Source organism: Hypanus sabinus, chromosome 2 (assembly GCF_030144855.1).
Source record: "Hypanus sabinus isolate sHypSab1 chromosome 2, sHypSab1.hap1, whole genome shotgun sequence".
NCBI classification, from domain to species: Eukaryota; Metazoa; Chordata; class Chondrichthyes; order Myliobatiformes; family Dasyatidae; genus Hypanus; species Hypanus sabinus.
This window is the reverse complement of record NC_082707.1, coordinates 174,734,555-174,755,743: the sequence shown is the minus strand read 5'-3', so window position 1 is coordinate 174,755,743 and position 21,189 is coordinate 174,734,555. Positions and strand designations below refer to the sequence as shown.

Below are 21,189 nucleotides of genomic sequence, written 5' to 3'. Positions count from 1 at the left end.
ATGCTAAATGCGTGCTGAGCTAAAACCGAATGAAATTTCAGTCCCAAGCTGCTGTGAAGGAACTCTGTGTCAGTGCTTAGCTTTTCAAACAGGTGAAAAACTGGAAAGGAATTTTGGGAGAATTTATATATTCAAACACAAGCATTTCTTCCAGGCACCTGTCATATTGCAATATCAGCAAAAAGTTTCAAGCTGAATTATAGATGGCTCTGGTGTTGCTGGAGCTGCCTTCAACAGGTGTTTGTGAATGTATCACAGAAAAACATGTTAACAACTAACTCACTGATGCCGAAAAGCTCAAACCTGTTTCACCATCAAAGTATCGTTGTTGAGCTCACGATTGGACATCAACAATGCCTATAACGGACAATGCATGGTATGCAGCAGGAAAACAGGATAAGGATAATATGTACAATTAAAAGGGAAGGTTACATCAATCAAATTACCATGGGTGTTATTTTTGGATTGTAAATAATGAGGACTCATGAAAGATGAGACAACTTAGAAGGAGGTACAGACTGAATATTCCAAGTGGTTACTAGAACAAGTACCTTTGAAATCATTCAGATAAGAATTAGGAAGAATAAGAGCTGCTTGCAAGAGAACCGCTAACAGGATTGACCATCACTAGGGGTAAGTGAAGTATCAGAAGTTCGGAGTGAAAAGCAGTGTAAAGTACTGGATGCAGACTTCATTTAATAGTATGACAGGTTATAGTATTTCACATTACATAATCTTTAGTTATTTCATACAGTATGTATTGTTATAGTTCCCAAGTTTAAATAATTCATGGTGCATGGTCAGGCTTTAATAAACTTTTTAAAAGAATTCCTGTTTCTGCTAGTCTGTGAGTCCTGACTGGCTTCCCCACAGAAAGGTTTAAAGCTGAAGAACAGATATATGTGAAATTATCGACAGTATGCATATTTCTCATTGCTCTCCAACATACCACAAATACCACAACCAGGCACATTTTCCCCTCCTGTCTCTGCTTTCTGCACAAATTGTCCTTGCCGTGGCTCCCTTTTCAGCTTGACCTTCTCCACTGATCCAACTCCATGCAACTATGCTAAGTATTACACTATCCTTACCATCTCCTCTCAACACCATTCAGGGGACCAAACATGTCTATCCAGAGCCTCCTCTATTGACACACTGAGGCTGGATGCAGATTAGAGGAATATCTCATATTCTGCTTGGTAGTTTCTGACGATGGCATCCACATCATTTTCTGTAACTATTCCCCTCTTTTCAACCCCTCCCCCTTTTGATTTTCCCTTATCCATCACCCCTTTCTCATTACCTTGCTCTACACTCATACCCTGCAATCACCCACACCTTCCCCCCACTGGTTCCCCACTTGCTTCCTTTTATTTCAGTTGACTGTCCTCTCCTATCAGATTCTATCTTCTTCCACCCTTTACTTCTTCCACATACCATCTCCAAGCTTCTCATATCATTCCCATTTCCCTACCTTTCCTCTCTCACTTGGATTCACCTATCACCTGCCAGTTTGTGCTCCTGTTCCTTTTCCCACCTTTCTATATTGCTACCTCCTCTCTTTGTTTCTAGTTCTGATGAAATGCTTTGGCCCAAAACTTCCACTGTTCATGTTGATGCATGGTGGCAGCCTGCTTTGTATTTTGTGCAGCATTTTATGCATGTTAACTCTTGTAACGATAATCCATTATGATTGCAGAAATTTGTTGATTTTGTTGATCTGATTTCCAGTTCACCTCTGACTTCTATATTTCAACAAGCAGGAATAAAATTCAGAGACTCACAGACTTAAGAAAAGGACAGAACTGGAGGCTTTCTATAGATTTTCCAGCCAAAAGTACATATAATTTAACTGTTTTGTGATACAATACAAGTGACATTATGGCTGACCTAGAACGCATTACAAGTGAAATTGTATCTAAATAAATGTGAAATATTTGCTGGTAAAATGTAACCAATTATTTTTGATAGGAGTAGCATATATTTACCCAACGTTGCAGATTTTATTGTTTTAGTTGTTACTATCCCAAGTAATATTTAAAAAGTAAGGAATTGAAGACTTATAGCTATGTATTTTGTAACTATCATCATACCACACATCAGAAGGTGTGCCTTCTTCAAAGCGAATATTCCCCACTGTTTCCAGTTCAATGAATAGAAACAGAATACTCAAATTTAAAAACTCAGTTATTGACTTTACTTCCATCTCATAGCCCACTTCAGTTCTGTGAAGAGAAAATACAAATATAATGATTATTTTAAAGATGAAAAATGTTACAATAGTATATTATTATGTATTTTTACACACACACACACACACACACACTTGAGATAAATGCTTGAATTTATCCACATTACAATTTTATGTCTGTATAAATATAGTACTGTAGATGTTGCAGGAACTGTCAAACATTAAGTTTGCCCAGATGCAGTCTGCAGTTCTTTCAAATAATTAGGTCCCAGAGCTATTTATTCACTATTTATTCTAATCACCTATAATACACGTCAACCATTTTATTTTTAAAAACCACATCAGGCCTATTACTTTATCATTTTTACATTATAAAACAGATCAATTCATCAATTATTACAAAAAGAAAAGTAAAATCAAATTCAGTGGGTAGGCAGGGTAGAGAGAAATTGTTAATAAAGGTTCAAATGGAAGATTGGAGGAAGGACAGGAGGGTACGAAGAAAAGGCAGGAAGGTTGGGAATAAAGATGGGAAATAGAAGAAAGGGTAGGGAGATGGAGATTAGAAATCAAGCATGTAAAGAGGAGGGAGGGAATTATAAAGGAGTAGAGATGAGCCAATTCTCTATGTTATCCTCAGAAGAATAGTGGTGGAATATCAGGTAAGATGAAGCAACATGGTTCTGGACACCAAAACAATGTGCATTCAATTGTCTGATGATTCCTGGTTAATTTTTAAGGGATGTGGGGAGTTGTACACAAACAAAATATACAAGCTTGATCTTCACAAAAAAAAGTAGAGAAATGAAGAGATATAAAAATGAAGAAAAAAAATAGAAGTCACTTTCATATAGAAAGAAAGAAAAGGACATATTTTAAAAGCCAAATAAAGATTAAGAAAAGAACACTAGATGGAAGACAAGTACAAGGAAGAAAGATTAGGGGGCAAAAGTTTAAGGGTAACAAGAGGGGGAATTTCTTTACTCAGAGTGTGGTAGCTGTGTGGAATGAGCTTCCAGTAGAAGTGGTAGAGGCAGGTTCAGTATTGTCATTTAAAGTAAAACTGGATAGGTATATGGATAGGAAAGGAATGGAGGGTTATGGGCTGAGTGCAGGTCAGTGGGACTAGGTGAGTGTAAGCGTCGGCACGGACTAGAAGGGCCAAGATGGCCTGTTTCTGTGGTGTAATTGTTATATAGTTATATCAGAAAAACGTTAAAACATGAACACAAAGGTAATAGAGACTCAAAAAAATGTAGAATCTGGAGTCTGGCACACAGAAAAAAAATGCTGAAGGAAGTCAGTGGGTCAAGTAGCATCTGTCAAAATATATAACATTTAAAAATAAATGGAAAATAAATGCATTGCCAAAATTAAGAAGATAGATAATAGAAAATATTTGATATTCAATCTGGTATCATATGGAGAAATTATCAGTTTAATAATTTTTGAACAGAAATGGGAATAATTGAATGTAAAGCGAGTCTTAAGGTGCAACGACAGGGAAAATGAAACGAGAAAAATCTAGGTGCAAGATAATAACAGAAGGCAATCTGAACAAAAGGTCAGTTTGCAGGAAGAAAATACAGAACTATTTCAGATTGCTAAAATAGTGGAGTTAATGTTAGGAATTGGAAGTGAAAATAATGAAAGTGCTTATTTCCTGAAATGGCTGAGATTAAATTAAAGGCTAAATTATACCAAATAAATTAAGGTGTTGTTCCTGTGCTACCTCTTCCATCGCTGCTTCACCTTGGTGCATAGAAAAGAGGGCTGCTCCTGGTAGCAGTGGCATGAAAAATCCCCTTACTGTTGATGGGTACCCACTTCACTGCTCATGACTCTGATCTTATTCCATGTTAGATCCCAAACAGCCATCAATAACAAAAATGTTTTCCCAAGACAATTTTAGATTGAGATCCATCAGACAAATCACCCTCTTATTTTGCTATTTTGCTTCCTCCTGTATATCATGCTACCCAAACATTCCACAGGTCTCTTTCCCATCATCCTTCTCAATCCTGAGGAGACAGGAGAGACTGCAGATGTGAGAATCTGGAGCAATTTGCTGAAAGAACTCAGCGGATCAAGCAGTTTTTGTGGGAGGAAAGGAACTGTTGACGGACCCATCTCTCAGCTCAAGGTCCCAATTACCCAGGGCCTTGACAATTTCCATACTCCACTCACCTATTATCTGATGTGCCAAAGTTTCCAAAGTATTTCTCAATCTCCAAATCCCTTCACATGTCAGCCTTAATCCTTGGCATGAAAGTGTGCATGACATTTTTTTCACCACCCAGTGCCTTCTTATAAGGATCCCCTTCACATGTCTCCAAACCTTAACTTAGCAATCTGAAAGCTCTTAAGCACCCCACTTCTCCATTGCCAACAACATAGCACCAGTCTCAGATTCACCTCCCCTATCCTTACCTTAGCACAACACTCTGTCCCTGCTACATTACTTATCCAGTACATCCCTTTATAAGCATTATAAAATACTGTGTATTACTTTAGAAGTTAAACCACTTTCAGAATAAAGGTGCATCATAAATGATTTTACTCACTCTTCCATTGTTGTGTTCCAAAAAGTTAGCCTTTTTTTCAAAGCATCCAATTTTTGGGAAAATTTATTTTCTGAATTAGGATCTTCTGTATTTTTCTTAACAGAACTGTCACAGCTGTTAACCTCTTCCATTTCGACTGTACTCTTCAAGCCATTCAGAGAGGTTGGTACAGAATCTTGCATTTTGTTGACTTGGAGCATTGTCAATTCAGATTCTAGCTGTTTCAAGAATATTGGTTTGTTATCTATTTATTGCATTGCTCGAAAAAATCTCTAACTGTTCTATAACTCGTTTAAAGCTGACTTGTTAATGTCAACAGATGGACCCTTTGAGACACAAGAGACTACAGATAATGGATCCTGGAGCAAAAAACAAACTACTGGATCAACCCAGCAAATCAGGCAGCTTCTGTGGAGGAAAAGGAATAGTCAATGCTTCAGGTTGAGATCCTGCATCAAGATTCAGGTCCTGCTGCAGAGCCTTGACCCAAAACACTAACCCCCTTTTCCTCCACAGATGGTGGGTGAACTCTTGAACTTGATTCAAGGTGTAATTGACCATATCTTTAAAAAAAACACCAAGATATTGCAAGATATTAACCAATGATTACAGTATCATTAGAACTACAACTAATGAGCTATTTTGTACTTCACTATCGGTGCTAAAAAATAATTCTGTGACGGTACAGACTATGAGTACCAATGTATCAACCAGAAAGAATGTACAGCACTTTTACAATTGAGATAGCTGAAAGACACCAAGGATCTGAAATTGTTGAAATATCTGTCAAGATCATTAGGAATGGAGACCGAATGGATATAGATGAAAAATAATTTAAGCCTGCAAAAATAATACTTAAATACAGCAATCAGACAACTGTGCAGAAAACTGTTTTGGGCTTTACTTTTACCTTTCATGATGATTCAGGTATGTAAGGTCATGGTCAGGAAAGGAACAATGTGTGCCACATGCTAGTGAGTAACAAAAACATTGTCAGAAGAGTTTTCTAGAACAACATGCTGCATGCTGGTGAGCACAAGAACAACAGAAAAGATTGGATGAATCAGTGGCTCAAGAGATGATGCTGGTGACAGGGACTTAGTTTCTTAAGAACTAATCTGAGGAAGGTGGGTCCTAAACATGCAGAGTCTTTTACCCAGAGAGGACAGGGATCAATGTCATTATATGTGTTTGCTAGCATTGTTGAACGGTTTAAAACTAGAATGGTAGGGCTATGGGAACCTAAGCAGGGTGACAAGAAACAGAGAACGAAGGATAGAAATATAATAAAAATGAAGAATGCAAAAGCAGAAGCAGAGAAATCAAAAGCGTGAGCAAACAGAGTCACTGTACAAAAAGCATATGAAGATCAATAAGTATAAAAGGGCAAATCTAAAGGGTTTGTAGTTTAATGCTTGAAGCATTTGTAATATGGTCATCTTATGTGGCTCACAATAAGATAAATGGATGTGATAATTTTTATAGAGGCATAGTTGCAAAGGAAATCAAAACTGGGGAACTTAATACTTGAGGATATTTGACTTTTAGGAAGGAAATTTGGAAAAGAAAAGGTGACAGATAGGACTCTTAATAAGTGTAGTTGTGAGAACCAATCTTGGCGCAGATTATGCTGACTATCTAATTGGAGGTAAAAGGTAGAAAGTAAAAAGATGAACTGTAGTTAATATTGTGTAGACCTTTGATCATGTTACACTCCAGGAAAGAATATACATCAACAAATAATGGGGGGGGGGGGGGATGTAAAACATAGCAGTGCCATAAATTTGGGTGGCTTTCATCTGTAAGATTTAATAACCAAGTTGGAAAGTGTAGCTATGAGAACAAATTCACAGAGTACATTTAGATTGTGTAACCCTCAGGTTCGCCCAGCTCGTGTTTGTCTAGGGCAGAGGTGGCCAACCTTTTACATTCCATGCGTCAATTTTTTCACGCATGAGTTCAATTGTGATTTTTTTTCATGCATGAGTTCTATATTAATATATTTTTACAAGAATTGTGGGGGTACGAGAGTTGTATGGCACATCTGAACTCGTGCGTGAAAAAGTTAGGCATGGAATGTAAAAGGTTGGCCACCCCTTGTTTAGGGAAACAGCCTTCAGCCCCGCGAAACTGGGTAATCGCGTTTGTGTGGATGCTGTGTAATGTACCCCCAGTTACAAATCCACAATGCAAAATATCAGACCGTACACCATATGCAATTAAATGATTGAACTTTATGAATCTTAATATGAATATAGGGTTCGTAATGCAAATAAAAAAAGGGCCCAAGTCAAGTCAAAGTCACATTGCAGCTCACTCAGTAGTCCTTCTTCCACCATCAGTCTCCTCCGAGCATCGCCGACCTTTGGACCCTCAGATCCCAGTCCACACAATCCAGTGGTCTACCAGCTCTCTCTACACGTGCCTTCCCTCTTCATCTCTCCTCGACAAAAGTCCGTGAAAAAACATCTTTCCAGACTCACAAGTAACAGCAACAATCTCTTTTTGGCTAACGTGCATCCTGTTATCTCCAGTCATAACCCAAACATTGCTACTACAGTGAAACCGTTACCTCAGCAGTGAACATTACAAAGAAGCCACTAAATTAGCAGTGAAACCTTACAATGCATTACAATTGTTTTCTACATGAATATGTTATGGAGCCATTATAAAGGATAGATTATCTTTTAACTGGTAATGGATGATGAAGCATATTTAATGAAGAACTTCATAGCTAAAGATCTCTTTGGAAGTTGTGAACATAGCATGAAAGAATATTATAGTATATTCTGTTGTGAGTGAGAATCCTGGTTTGGTAATTAGGTTTAACTTAAATTAGTGAAATTATAATGGAATGAAAAAGAAGAGTTGGCAGAAGAGGACTAGATAGATAGATTATCAGGAAGGAAAGCAGGCAAACAGTGGCAGACACAAAGTACACTGCAGGTGCTGTGGTCAAAGCAACACATACAACATGCTGAAGGAACTCAGCAGGTCAGGCAGCATCTGTGGAAATGAGCAGTCAACGTTTCGGGCTGAGACCCTTCATCAGGACTGAAGAGGGAGGGGGCAGGGGCACTATAAAGAAGGTGGGGGGAGGGTGGGAAGTAGAAGGCTGGTAGGTGCCAGGTGAAAAACCAGTAAGAGGAAAGATCAAGGAGTTGGGGAGGGGAAACAGGGAGGGTATAGGCAGGAAAGGTGAAGAAAGAATGTAAGGGGAAAGCACTATATGTAGTAGAAGAAGGCAGAATCATGAGAGAGGTGATAGGCGGCTGGAGGAGGAGGCAGAGTGAAACTGGGATGGGGGAAGGGAGGGGAAGGGAATTACCAGAAGTTGGAGAATTCAATGTTCATGCCAAACAGTGGCAGACATTTCAGGAGGAAATTCATTACACTCCACAAAAATACATCTCAGTCAGGAGGAAAGGTTATGAGGGAATGATGAACCAACCATGACTAAGCAAAAAAGTTAGCATACGTATCAAATTGAAAGAGAAAATGTTATGGAGGCTAAACAAACTGAAGATTGGGATAAATTCAGAATGCAACAAAGATAATAGAAATAAAATATGAGGAAAAATGAGTGAGGAATATTAAAGTAGATTTTAAGCATATAAAATGGAAGAGAAAACAAGCCCATTGGAAGAAGTAAGACGGGGAAACAATTATTGACAATAAAATAAACGACAACGGAGTTAAACAAATGCTTTGCATCAGTCTTTGCAATGGAAAGTAGTAAAAACATCCCACTGGCACTGAGTGATGCTGGAAAGGAATTAAGTGCAACAAAAAACTAATCTTAAGCAAACTAATATGGTTTGTATCCTAGGATCCTAAACATTGCTAGTGAGATAATGGATGCATTACTAGTAAGCTTCCTAAAATCCTTAGGGTTCTAGAGAAGTACCAGAGGATGAGGAAACTGCCAAGGGGAGATACAGGTGGCCCCCGTTTTTCGAACGTTCACTTTACGACACCTTGATGTTATGAAAGACCTACATTAGTTACCTGTTTTTGCTAACAGAAGGTGTTTTCACTGTTACGAAAAAAGGCAGTGCACGAACCAAGCAGCCAAGCTCCTCCCCCGGAACGGCACTCTAGCCACCATTGCTTAAACACATGCCTGTGAGCATCTGTGCTTTATGTCGATCTATTTTGTGCATGTGTTAGCAAGATGAGTTCTAAGGTATTAGAAAAGTCTAAAGAGCTCTTAAGGGTGTTACACTTAGCGTAAAACTAGACGTAATTAAGTGTTTCAATCATGGTGAATGAAGTAAGGACATTGTCTGCGTTTTGATCTTGCCTGCATCCACCATTTGCACTATTTATACGCAGACAGAAAGAATCTTGAAAGCAGCCGATGTTATTGTTGGTTCTGCTTGTAGCAAAGTGGTCTCTCTTAGTCGGCGTCCAATAATGGATAAAATGGAAAGTCTGTTGCTTGAGTGGATTGATGGGTGTACAAGGCATGGTGTTCCGTTATCTTATACAAGGAGAAATCAGTCAGTCTTTTTAATAACCTGAAACAGAAAGCACTGGACAATGGTGATGGAAGTGTTATGAAAGTGGAATTTAAAGGTAGTCATGGGTGGTTTGATTGGTTTCTGAGGCGAGGGCAACTTCACAGCTTAAAATTTACTGGAGAGAGTGCTTCGGCTGATACTAAAGCTGCCAAAAAGTTCCCAGCAGAACTGAAGAAAATGATTACAGAAGAAGGTGGTTATTCTTATAAGCAAGTGTTTAACTGTGACGAAACTGCAATTTATTGGAAAAAATTGCCAAGCACCCCAACCTCCGACGACTCAGCCTAACACACCATCATCAGTGTGCTCACTGTCTTCCCAAATCCGGTAAGTGAAACTACACTGTACGTACATTATTTCTACTTTATATAGGCTGTGTGTTTTTATGTGTTATTTGGTATGATTTGGCAGCTTCATAGCTTAAAGGTTACTGGACAGAGTGCTTCCAGTGAGACCGCTTCCGCTACGTAGAGAGATTTTCGCTACATTAGACAATGCTGCAATGGTTGCAGAAAAGTATTTCTACTTTATATAGGCTGTGTATTTATCATATCATTCCTACTTTTACTATATGTTACTATTATTTTGTGTTATTTGGCATGATTTTGTAGGTTATTTTTGAGTCTGGGAACGCTCACAAATTTTTCCCATACTAATAAATGGTAATTGCTTATTCACTTTATGACATTCCGGTTTAAGAACTGTTTCATAGAAATGCTCTACCTTTGGATGGTGGGAGAACCCATAAAGTGAAGATAACTACAAGCATATTTTTGGGAAAATATTAAATAATTTTTAAGGAAGTAAAAGCATTTGAAATTCATATCTAAGCAATGTCAACATGGCTTATAGAGAGGAAATCATATTTTACATCTTTAGAATATTTCCAGAAAGATCAACCAGAGTGGATAGCTGGGAAACAGCAGATGTATTGTATTTAGACTTCCAAGAGGCATTTTACAATGTGTCTCACAAAAGATTAAATTACAACTTAAGAGTATATGATGTTGATGATATAATATATAATCATGGATTGAGATTTGTCCAACATACTAAAAAAAAATCAGGCAGCGACTATGGAGGGGAGTAAACACTTGATGTTTTGGGTAAAAACCCTGCATCAAACTAGAAAGGAAGGAGCCAGAAGCCAAAATAGGAGGTGGGGCAAGGGAAGGGGAAGGAGTAAGAAAGGTGGTGGTTGAAATTACCAGATGTTAGAGAAATCAATGTTCATGTCGTCAGATTGAGGGCTACCCAGACGGAATATGAGGTGTTGCTCCTCGAATCTGAATGACAGTACAGGAGACCATGGATAGTCTGAATGGAAAGTCAAATTGAAATAGTTAGCCACCAGAAGATCCCACATCTTGTGGTGGACAGAGTGAAAATACTCAGCAAAGTTGTCCCCCAAACTGAAATATCAATTCATCTAGAAGAACTGTTTGAAGCTCTGAATGGTGATGAGGGAGGAGGAGTAGGGGCAGGTGTAGTACTTCCCTCCTTACCTCTTCCCCTCTTCTCACTTTCTTACTCTGGATTCTTCTCCCTTTCTTTACAATCCTGATGAAGGGCATCAACCTGAAACATCCACTGTTCATTTACCTTCATAGAAGTTGCCTGACTTATGGATTTCCTCCAGTATTTTGTGTGTGTGGCTCTAGATTCCTAGAACCTTCAGAATCTACTGTTTTTATGAAAAAATATACCCTTTTGACTGAAGATTACATCCTTTTTAGATTGTAAACTATGATAATCAGTGTACTTACACCTTTTATGACAAAGTTGATGGTTTTTATTTGTTCCAAAGGTACTTCCTGCAAGTAACGTCGTTGTTTCTGCAGCTTTTCTATGAATTCAGCAAGTTGGTAATGGATAGTCTTTACACGCATGCTGTAATACATAGTCTTTTTCATCACTGTAGACTGTAAAGAAATTATTTAATCAAACCTTGCTTTAATTTTGATTCTAGTATTAAAATACTTAAGGGTGATATTTTATACTTTCATTTCATTATTTATATATTTTATTACATACCTACATTTTAGAAATAGTGTAATTTTATGACTTAATTTGTTTCTCCTCCAAAAGAAGTCCTGCCTTTCTCAATCCCTCAATTACAAAAATTAAATTTCCTTATACAAACATACATTCTAATATGACAAGCAAATCAATGGAATATTGCCCTGTCGGAACTTGATGTTATGTTTCAGCAATACTATTTTTGCTCCTTTTCTGCTAAGTTTTACAGTTTAAGAGTATTTAGTGAAAAGGGCTGAACTCAAAATGCTTTGATGTGTTATACAGGTAACCCAATTTACACCAATTTTGAAATGTTCTCATCTTTGACAACAGAAGTAAACTGATTACGCACTGAGAACAAGTTATGCAAAAGTTACTTACCTCAGCAAACTCCTTGACTTGTTTACTGGAAACATCATAACTATCCAGTTTCACAAGATTTGGAATGTGATAAACTACATGTGTAATGTAGTTACAAAGAAGAGAGACAGGATTTGTTGGGTACTGTGGATCTTTTAGACTTAACTCTTGAAGCTCAGGTAATCTTGCTAAATTGGTGAGCTCCTGAACAGAAAAAAAGGAAACATTCAGGATGACTTAAACACTTCATTATTGCCTTTAACAAAATAAAAACAGACACAGGGGGAGGCCATATAGCCCCCGAACTTCCTCTGCCATTCAATGAGATCATAGTCAATCTTGGAACTCAAGGTCAATTACTTGCCTGATTTTCCTAACAAATTGATTTCCGTGTCTGAAAATATATCTATTTCAAACATGAATCTTCTGAAACTTTGAACAAACAAAATTCTACTCATCACATTTTAAAAATGGCTAAACCCTTATCCTATGAACAAAACCTCTGATTTTAGATAGTCCACCCAGAGGCAATATACAATTATCATCCATCCAGTCAAGCCCTGAAATAAACTTTTAAGTTCTAAAGCGATCAGCTGATCCTCTCCAGTGAATAGAGATTATATATTATTTCTTATCATTAGAGTACCCCATGGGATGTAAATTGTGTAATAATATTTAAATGCCAGTTATTTAATTTTAAAATATTTAATTTTCTTGTGCAAAATAAATTAGTTCTAAGCGATTTTCAGGTGCAAATTTGTATTTGTACTTACAGACAGTAACCAAAACTAAAATGAATGAAATTGAAAATCAGCTGGCATGTAAAACTTACTGTCGATCCAGTTTTTTCCCCTCCTTCCATTTCCTATTTGGCAGTAAAAGCCATTGTTATAACCATGACAGAGAGTCATTACTCTGACAAGCTTTTCTCAAACTTTCTTCCACAATGTTGCAACTAAGTTCCAAACAAACTTCTTGCAAAAGTAGAGCTAATCTTCAAAATTACTAGGAAAGTGTTCAGCCTGCATTAACTGCATTCTAGAACTGGAAAGATATTCAGACCCCATTAACAGACCTGCAAAATGCATTTACATTCATTGCTCAAAAGGTTGAGTTCTAAACGATCAACAACTCATTCACTGCAGCACAAGGTTGGGCTTTATTTCCCAAGACTAAGGTCCTCTGGTACATTAAGTATGGATGTCCAAAGTTTAATTCTTTATTTAAAAAAAACTGATCAAACTTGACTCATATGAGAAAAAAACCAGACAAGATTCAGTCTCTTTGTTAAAAAGTGGGATATGGGCTCAATTATCCTAAAAGGGATTCTTTGGCATTGGCATGTATCTAGCCGTAGAACCTAATGCAAAACCTTTTGTACAATATCAATCTGCTGCTTAAATAGCCACAGGCTTGGTATGTGTGACAATTAGAGATTTAGTGGCCATTGCATCAAACACAGGCAAATAAGACCAGCCAGCTGCACAACATGGATGAATTGGGCTGAAGGGCCTGGCTCTCTGATGTACAACTATGACTCTAAAAAGACAACTTTATAGTTTAGATGATCATTTGGCAGAATCCCACATAGGATTAGACAGAAAAATAATTCATTAGTTATTTTTAAAAACAGAATGGTAAGGGAAGGAAATGTATGACAGAAACACTTGTTTCTATTTGAAAATAAATATGTAATAACATCAATTGAACATAAAGAAGAGAGTTCAGATAATATTTTATTCAGGGAAGCATATCTCATATATTGTAGCATCCTTCCAGTCCTACAATACAGTGCTAACATTGATGATGAACCCAATTCTTAAAGCAAAATGTTTGGCCCAAACACTCTATTGCCAATAATTGATCTATTATTACTTCTTTTTTTAAAAATCACATGAATAATTCTCAATATTTTGAAGAAATGGACACAATTACATTTAAACTCACAAGTACCCAGGACCTTCTAAGTGGAATAGTTCAAATAGATTTACTACAACAGAAAAGAACCAAAAAAAAAACTTTGTAATAATGCCCAATTAATCTCAAAAGGTCATTCCATAACATTGCTTTTAAATCTATGCTATCACTGGGCAATATCTTCAAAGATCCATCCTGCTGTTAAGAAATTAGTTTTTTTGTGGCTGTACTACACTGCAATACATAGTAATAAAAATGATAAAATCCAGTAAGTATATATAAAGTATAAATCAAATAAGTGGTACAAAAAGAGAGGGAAACAATATTGAGGAAGTGTGTATAGGCTCATGGTCCATTCAGTAACCTGGTGGCAGAAGGGAAGAAGCTGTTCCTAAGAGGTAGGGTATGTGTCTCTAGACTCATGTACCTCCTCCTTGATGGTAGCAATGAGAAGAGGGCTTGGCCTCGGTGATGGGGGGTCCTTAATGATGGATGCCACTTTTCTGAAGCATCACCTTTTGAAGTTTTCTTGGATGCAAGGGAGAATAGTGCCCATGATGGAGCTGACTGAGTTTACAACTTTTCTTCAGCTTTTTCTGATCCTTTGCAGTGACTCCTCCATACCAGACAGTGATCTAACCACTTAGAATGCTCTCCGCAGTACATCTGTAGAAATCTTGAATGTCTTTAATTCTCCTCAATTCTCCTCAACCTCCTAATGAAGGATAGCAACTGGTGCACCTTCTTTGTAATTGCATCAATATGTTGAGCCCAGGTTAGATCATCAGAGATATTGACGCCCAGGAACTTGAAACTGCTCACCCTTTCCACCTCTGATCCCTCGATGAAGATTGGTGTACATCTCCTCGACTTACTCTTCTTGGTTTTACTGACATTGAGTGCAAGGTTGTTGCTGCAACACCACCCAACCAGCTGGTCTTTCTTGCTCCCATATGCTTCCTCATCACCATCTGAAATTCTGCCAACAATAGTTGTATTGTCAGTAAATTCATTGATGGCATTTGAACTGTGCCTAGCCACACAGTCGTAGAGATATAGAGAGTAGAGCAGTGGGCTAAGTATGCATCCTTGAGGAGTGCCAATGTTGATTGTCAGTGAGGAGGTGATGTTATTTCCGATCCACACTGACTGCGGTCTCCTGGTGAGGAAGTGAAGAATCCAGTTGCAGAGGGAAGTACAAAAGCCCAGGTTCTGGAGCTTTTTGATTAGAACTGTGGGTATGATCATGTTGAATGCTGAGCTGTAGTCAATGAACAGCTGCTAATGTAAGTATTACTATTGTCCAGGTTATCCATGACCAAGTGGACAGCCAGTGCAGCTTCTGTAGACATATGGCAGTGATAGGTACCCAACATGTTTGAGGCACCTCATAGGCATCCAGGATCCTTAGAATGATCTGGCCAAAGGCACTGAATCCTGAGATCCTGTATATTTCCTGGCAACCTGTGGCTGATCACTGGTGTCAAAAGTATTTGAAGCAGTTTCAAATTTCTCTAATTGATATTTAAACTGGTATAAATAAAATTTATATATCTGAAAATTAACAATTAAAATACTTTAAAATATCAAAAAAATTAAAAATGAAAGTAATATAAAGAAAAAAGTATTTACCATCTCCCAAAGGGTCAATAACTTCCTTCAAGTCCCTCTCCTCTCCATATCAGTACTCTGCCACTAGAATCAGTAGTTTGACTATATTTGACTATACTATTAGTTTTTTTTAAATAAATATGACTTGCTCAGTACTTTGCAGAATTGGGAGACTCCCAGGAATAAATGCAAATTATTTACCTATTGTAGGTGCCCCAATCCAATACATGCTATGTAAGTAAACTATTTTGTCCCAAGACAAGATTGATAGCTTTGATAGCTTGTTCAGCCAGAAAAATATTCACATGATTCCACATAAGTAGATCATACAATCAAATCCATTATTCTCATATAGACTGCTTTCAATATAAAACGTAATTAAATTGTGAAATTTGTACCTTAAAGGAGCTTATTCTGTTCCCTGACAGATTGACCCATTTTAACTGAACATTGAAGTCCAAAGAGTTACCTGAAATTTAAAATATTGTTTTATGTAGTTTACATTAATTATTGCTTTGAAGCACGTAAATTAAAATTAAACTTGACATAATAATGGATTTTATACACTAAAGAAAGAAAACCGCAAACCACACAATTATCTCACTAATGGAACAAAATCATGAAAATGCTACCATTCACAAGTCCCTGTTGAAGCCATACATTGGTAAATTGTTTCATTATTACCACATATACTGGGATACAATGGAAAAAACCTGTCTTGCACATTGTTCATACCACTTAATTCATTACAACAGTGTGTTGAGGTAGTACAAAGTAAAGCAGTAAGAATGCAGAATTAAGAAAGTGCAGAGCAGATAAACAATAAGGTGCAAAGGCATAAAGTAGATGATCTTAATAAAAAATTATTTAATAGTCTTATAACATCAGGGTAGAAGCTGTCCTTGAGGCAGGTGGTACGTGCCATTTGCCTGGTGGGAAGGGAGAAGAGAAAATGGCTAGGGTGAGTGGAATTTTTTGATTCTTCTGGCTGCTTTATTGAGGCAGGAAGAGGCCTCATTAAAGCAGAGTCAATGGAGGGAAGGCTGGTATGTGTGACGCTATGCCAAGCCATCATGCACCCAGATAAAATGCTTCCTATGGTGCATCAATTTAAAAAATGGTGAAAATCAAAGGGGGCATGCCCAATTCCTAATCAATGGTCTACTTGATGGGAAATATGCATGTACCTTTTTTTTGTTTTCCGGGCATCATCAGTGCTAGAATTTATTGCCCTTGACGTGGTGAACTGGCTTCCTTTAAATCAAAGTACTTCTGGAATGTTGGAAAACAGAGGGTGTTCTAGGATTTTTAGACCCAGCTACAAAAAGAACAAATTACCGCTAAGGTTGAATGTTGTGCAGAGTAGAGGTGGTTTTCCTACATACCTGAAATGATTGTCTTATTTGTGGTAGAAGTTGCAGATTTTGGAGATGATGCCAAAGTGGCATTAATATTTGGAATGGTGGATGAGGTGCCAATCAAGTATACCAATCCCATTTACCAGCACTTGGCCCTTTGCCTGATGTGTCTTGGCAATTCTAATGTTTATCTAGATGCTTCCTACTGTTGTGAGAGTACTTGCCTCCACCAACTTCTCAGGCAGTGCATTTCAGACTTCAATCCTTACCATTTGTTCATCAATACACCATAGGAAGCACCCTATCTGGATGCATCATGGCTTGATATGGCAACTGCTCTGCACGTGACTGCAAGAAACTGTAGAGAATTGTGGACATATGCAAGTAGCTCAGTACATCATATAAACCGTACACTCATCATGGACTTGATACTTTGCACTGCCTCAGTAAAGAGGCCAGCCTGATCAAAGACCCCACCCAACCCTGATGATTCTCACTTCTCACCTCTCCCATCAGGCAGGAAATACAAAATCTTGAAAGGCCTCACAGACAGCTTCTACCCCACTATTATAAGACTATTAAATGGTTTCCAGTACAAAAAGAAAGAAAATTTACAAGAATGTTACCAGGACTTGAGGACTTGTGTTATAGGGAAAAGTTGAATTGGTGAGGACTTTAATTCCTAGAGTATAGGAGTTATGCAAAATTATGAGGGGTATAGATGGGGTAAATGCAAGCAGACTTTTCCCAATGAGGTTGGGCAAGACTAAAACAAGAAGTCATGGATTAAGGGTGAAAGGTTAAATGTTTAAGGCGAACACAAGGGGAACTTCTTCACTCAGAGGATGGTGAGAGTGTGAAATGAACTGCTAGCACAAGTGGTGGATGTGGGTTAGATTTCAATACTTAAGAGAAAATTGGATAGATATATGGATGAGAGGGGTATGGTGGGCTATAGTCTGTGTGCAGGTCAATGGGACTAGGCAGAATAATAGATTGGCATGAACTAGATGGGCTGAAGGAGTTGTTTCTGCACTGTAATGTTCTTTGACTGACTCTTGACCTCACAATTGACCTTGTTTTGATCTTGCACCTTACTGTTTACCTGCACAATACTTTCTCTGTAGCTGTTACACTTTATTGTGTATTCTGTTGTTTCAACCTCAATGGACTATGTAATAATTTGTTCTGTTTGAGTAGCATGCAAGACGAGCTATACTTCAGTACATGTGAGAATAATAAACCAATCCAATTCCATTCCAACCACCAAGAGAAATAAAAGCATTGACTCTATTAAATGTGCACCTTCTTATTTTTAAACAATAACTCCTTGTTCTAGATTCTTATCTATGATGGATCCACACGTTCATCCTATCACAACCACTCAGGACTAAGCATTTCCTTCAATCAAGTCTCCTCTCACTTTTCTGAACTCCTACAGGTATGCCTAACCTGTCCAATTTTCCACATAGGACAGCTTTTTCCAGGTATTGCTGCAGCAATTTTATGAACTGCTTCCAATGTATTAAAACCCTTCTTTAAGATCAATACTGTGTACAACACTTTAGATGTGGTCTCAATCAGAGGTATAATTTCACTTTTATTGCTTTCAGCTCCCCTTGCAATAATTCTGTTAGGATTCTTAATTATTTCTTGCATCATGATATTAGTCTTGTTCAAATCATGCACTGGGACTCCCAGATCCTTTGCATCTCAGGGACCTGTAATCTCTCACCATTTACATAAGGAGTATCTTTAATTTTTCCTTCCAGAATGGCTAATTTTCCTATATTGTATTCCATTCAACAAATCTATTCTTACTAGCTTAACAACTTTTCTTCTCAAATCTTTTTTTAAAATTATTATTATCCAAAATACAAGAGTACATCGAAGTAAGTAACACTTACAATGTCTCAAAAAAGAAAAAAAAAACAATATTAAGGATTGAAAAATATGGTGCTGCATTCAGGTTAGGTCCTCAGAGATATTGACACCCAGGAACTGGAAACTGCTCACTCTCTCCACTTCTGATCAAAAGACTATAAGACATAGGAGCAGAATTAGGCCATTTAGCCCATCAAGTCTGCTCCGCCACTTCATCATGGCTGACCTATTTTTCCTCTCAGCCCCACTCTGCTGCCTTCTCCCCACATCCTTCATGCCCTGACCAATCAAGCCCTGCCTTAAATATACATAAACACTTGGCCTCCACAACTGCCTGTGACAAAGAATTCTACAGATTCACCAGTCTCTGGCTAATGGAATTCCTCTTCATCTCTGTTCTAAAAGGACACCCTTCTATCCTGAGGCTGTGTCCTCTGGTCTTAGACTCTCTCACCATAGGAAACATCCTCTCCATGAGAATGATCCCTCCATGAGAGTTGATTTGTGTTCCTTTATCTTACCCTTTCTGAAAATCTTTGGTCTTACTGACATTGAGCGAAAAGTTGTTGCTGCACTTAACTGGTATATCCTGCTCCCATAAAAGCTGATTCCTGAAATTGCACCACCCAGGACATGCCCTTTTCTCATTTTTACTGTTGGGAAGGGAGTTTCAGAAGCCTTAACGCACACACTCAGTGATTCATGAACAGCTTCTTCGCCTCTGCCATCCGATTTCTAAATGGACATTGAACCCATGAACATTAACTATTTAATAAACATATATTGTTGTTGTTGTTACTTTTCACACCCTGAGGCACTTCAGGCGGAATTTTTGCTGTTTCTGTAGCATTTGACTGTTTTTTTATTAGGCCAAATTGCTAGCTCAACACAGAGGAAAGTGGGCAAGGAGCCGGCGGGATTCGAACTCAGGACCATTCACCTCAAAGTCTGGTGCGGATGACATTACAACACGGTCAATTTAATAGATATATACTTATCGTAATTCAGTTTTTCTCTATATTTATCATGTATTTCATTGTATTGCTGCCGTAAATTTAACAAATTTCACAACATATGTCTGTGATATTAATCCTAATTCTGATTCAGATTATTGATCTGTAAATATGTTTCAGAAGCATAGAGTCAAGCAGAATCATACAGCACCAAAATAGTCTCTTTGGTACTTATTGTCACCAGCAAATACTTATCTCTACTAATCCCATTTACCAGCACCTGCTCCATCGCCATCTACATGCCAGCGTTTCAGTGCTCATCTAGAAACTTCTTAAATGCTATAAAAAGTACCTGCCTCCACTACCCACTCGGGCAGTACATTCCAGATTCCCAACATCCTGTGGGTGAGAAATCTTACCCCCAACCTTAAACACACACCCTTAGTACATTTAAGTTGTAGTCCTGTAAAGATATCAGGAGATACCATGGCAAATCTTAACAAGCCAAAAATTTTTAAAATTGATCTTTAAAAATAATAAAAAGTTTTTGAAAATGATACTTACGAATCACATCAATTAAATTGCCAGCAAGATTCAACTCCTTTAAATTCCTTAGTGTATTTAACCCCTACAGTGAAAAAGTAAAAAATATATAGTTTTATGCATGTTTATGGAGTTTTACTATCATGAAGTTTCTCTACTCTCAGTTTCCCCTCTCTCTCTCTGCCTCTTGCTTATTGTGATATTAGCAAAATCCCATTTAAGCTTAAAACATAAAGCATGCACAAACCAGGCCATGTCCTCCTTATAACTTAGGGTAATGGCAATGGAATTTTAAATAATCTCAAGTTGATGATGTTTGGAAGATTGTGAGTCAGCAACAAAGATTTCAAATGGTTTCTGAGAAAAGAATATTCTAAAAGTTAATTCCCAAAACTATTATTATATTAACAACATGGATCCTTCAAAAGAGGGAAAAAAATGCAACACTTAAACAAGCAAATCCAAAATGTTGAAATCAGTTAGGACAATCAAAAGAAAGAAAGAGTACTAAGAACTGAAAAGACATACTTACTTCTATGACATTAATTTTATTGTTGTTCAACCAAAGAACCTCCAACTTTGTTAGATTTTCCAGATTTTTAATCTTAGTGATTCCGTTACAATACAGGTAGAGTTTTTGAAGATTTGTACACGAATCTAATCCTTCAATATCCTAGAAAAATAAAGCTTTTTTTTTAATTAATCCAATTTTATACTAGTACAATACAAAGTTTGAAGTAAATTTATTATCATACTACATATATGTCACCATATACTACACTGAGATTCATTTCTAGTACAAATTCATGGCAGAACAACAAAATGCAATAGAAACAATGAAAAATAACATACGAAAGACAAACTGCTCAAATATTTTTTTAAAAATAATACTCAATCGTTCCTTAAGGTTGTCACAGCTGGGGGTAGTAACGAGGAGAAGCTCACACAACCTATTGAATCCTCCAAATGGCATGTGCCTCAAAAAGTCTCTGACAACCAAGTCCAGCTCCTGGCCTTCACATGTAGCTTTGCTTCGAAGTCTGTTGGAACTGTTTCTACTGACAGCAGAAGGGGCAAAGGAAGGTTACTGGTGCCTTAAAACCAGTGGCTTTGGGCAGATGGGGCTTGTCAGCAATGGTTGGTAGGTCATCTAGGAGAAGGAAGACACTGATCTCAAACCTCCACTGCCTTGCAGCTAAACCCTGAAGGAAAAATCCAGAGCTGGAGTCCCTAAAGCAGTCCTACATTGAGTTCAATGCTGACTGG

At 37.6% G+C, this 21,189-nt stretch overlaps 1 protein-coding gene across 4 annotated transcripts in view; it reads right to left on the bottom strand.

The window, feature by feature from the left end:
• lrrc9 (leucine rich repeat containing 9) overlaps nucleotides 1-21,189 on the bottom strand; it is a 108,604-nt gene that overhangs the window by 83,566 nt on the left and 3,849 nt on the right. For all 4 annotated transcript variants that reach the window (XM_059959801.1, XM_059959806.1, XM_059959812.1 and 1 more), the window contains exons 4-10: nucleotides 20,456-20,596; nucleotides 19,945-20,008; nucleotides 15,584-15,654; nucleotides 11,679-11,861; nucleotides 11,045-11,200; nucleotides 4,756-4,973; nucleotides 2,094-2,225 (exon numbers count right to left, since the gene is read on the bottom strand). In XM_059959801.1, coding sequence (XP_059815784.1) covers nucleotides 2,094-2,225; nucleotides 4,756-4,973; nucleotides 11,045-11,200; nucleotides 11,679-11,861; nucleotides 15,584-15,654; nucleotides 19,945-20,008; nucleotides 20,456-20,596 — 965 coding nt within the window. The remainder of the gene's footprint in view (nucleotides 1-2,093; nucleotides 2,226-4,755; nucleotides 4,974-11,044; nucleotides 11,201-11,678; nucleotides 11,862-15,583; nucleotides 15,655-19,944; nucleotides 20,009-20,455; nucleotides 20,597-21,189) is intronic.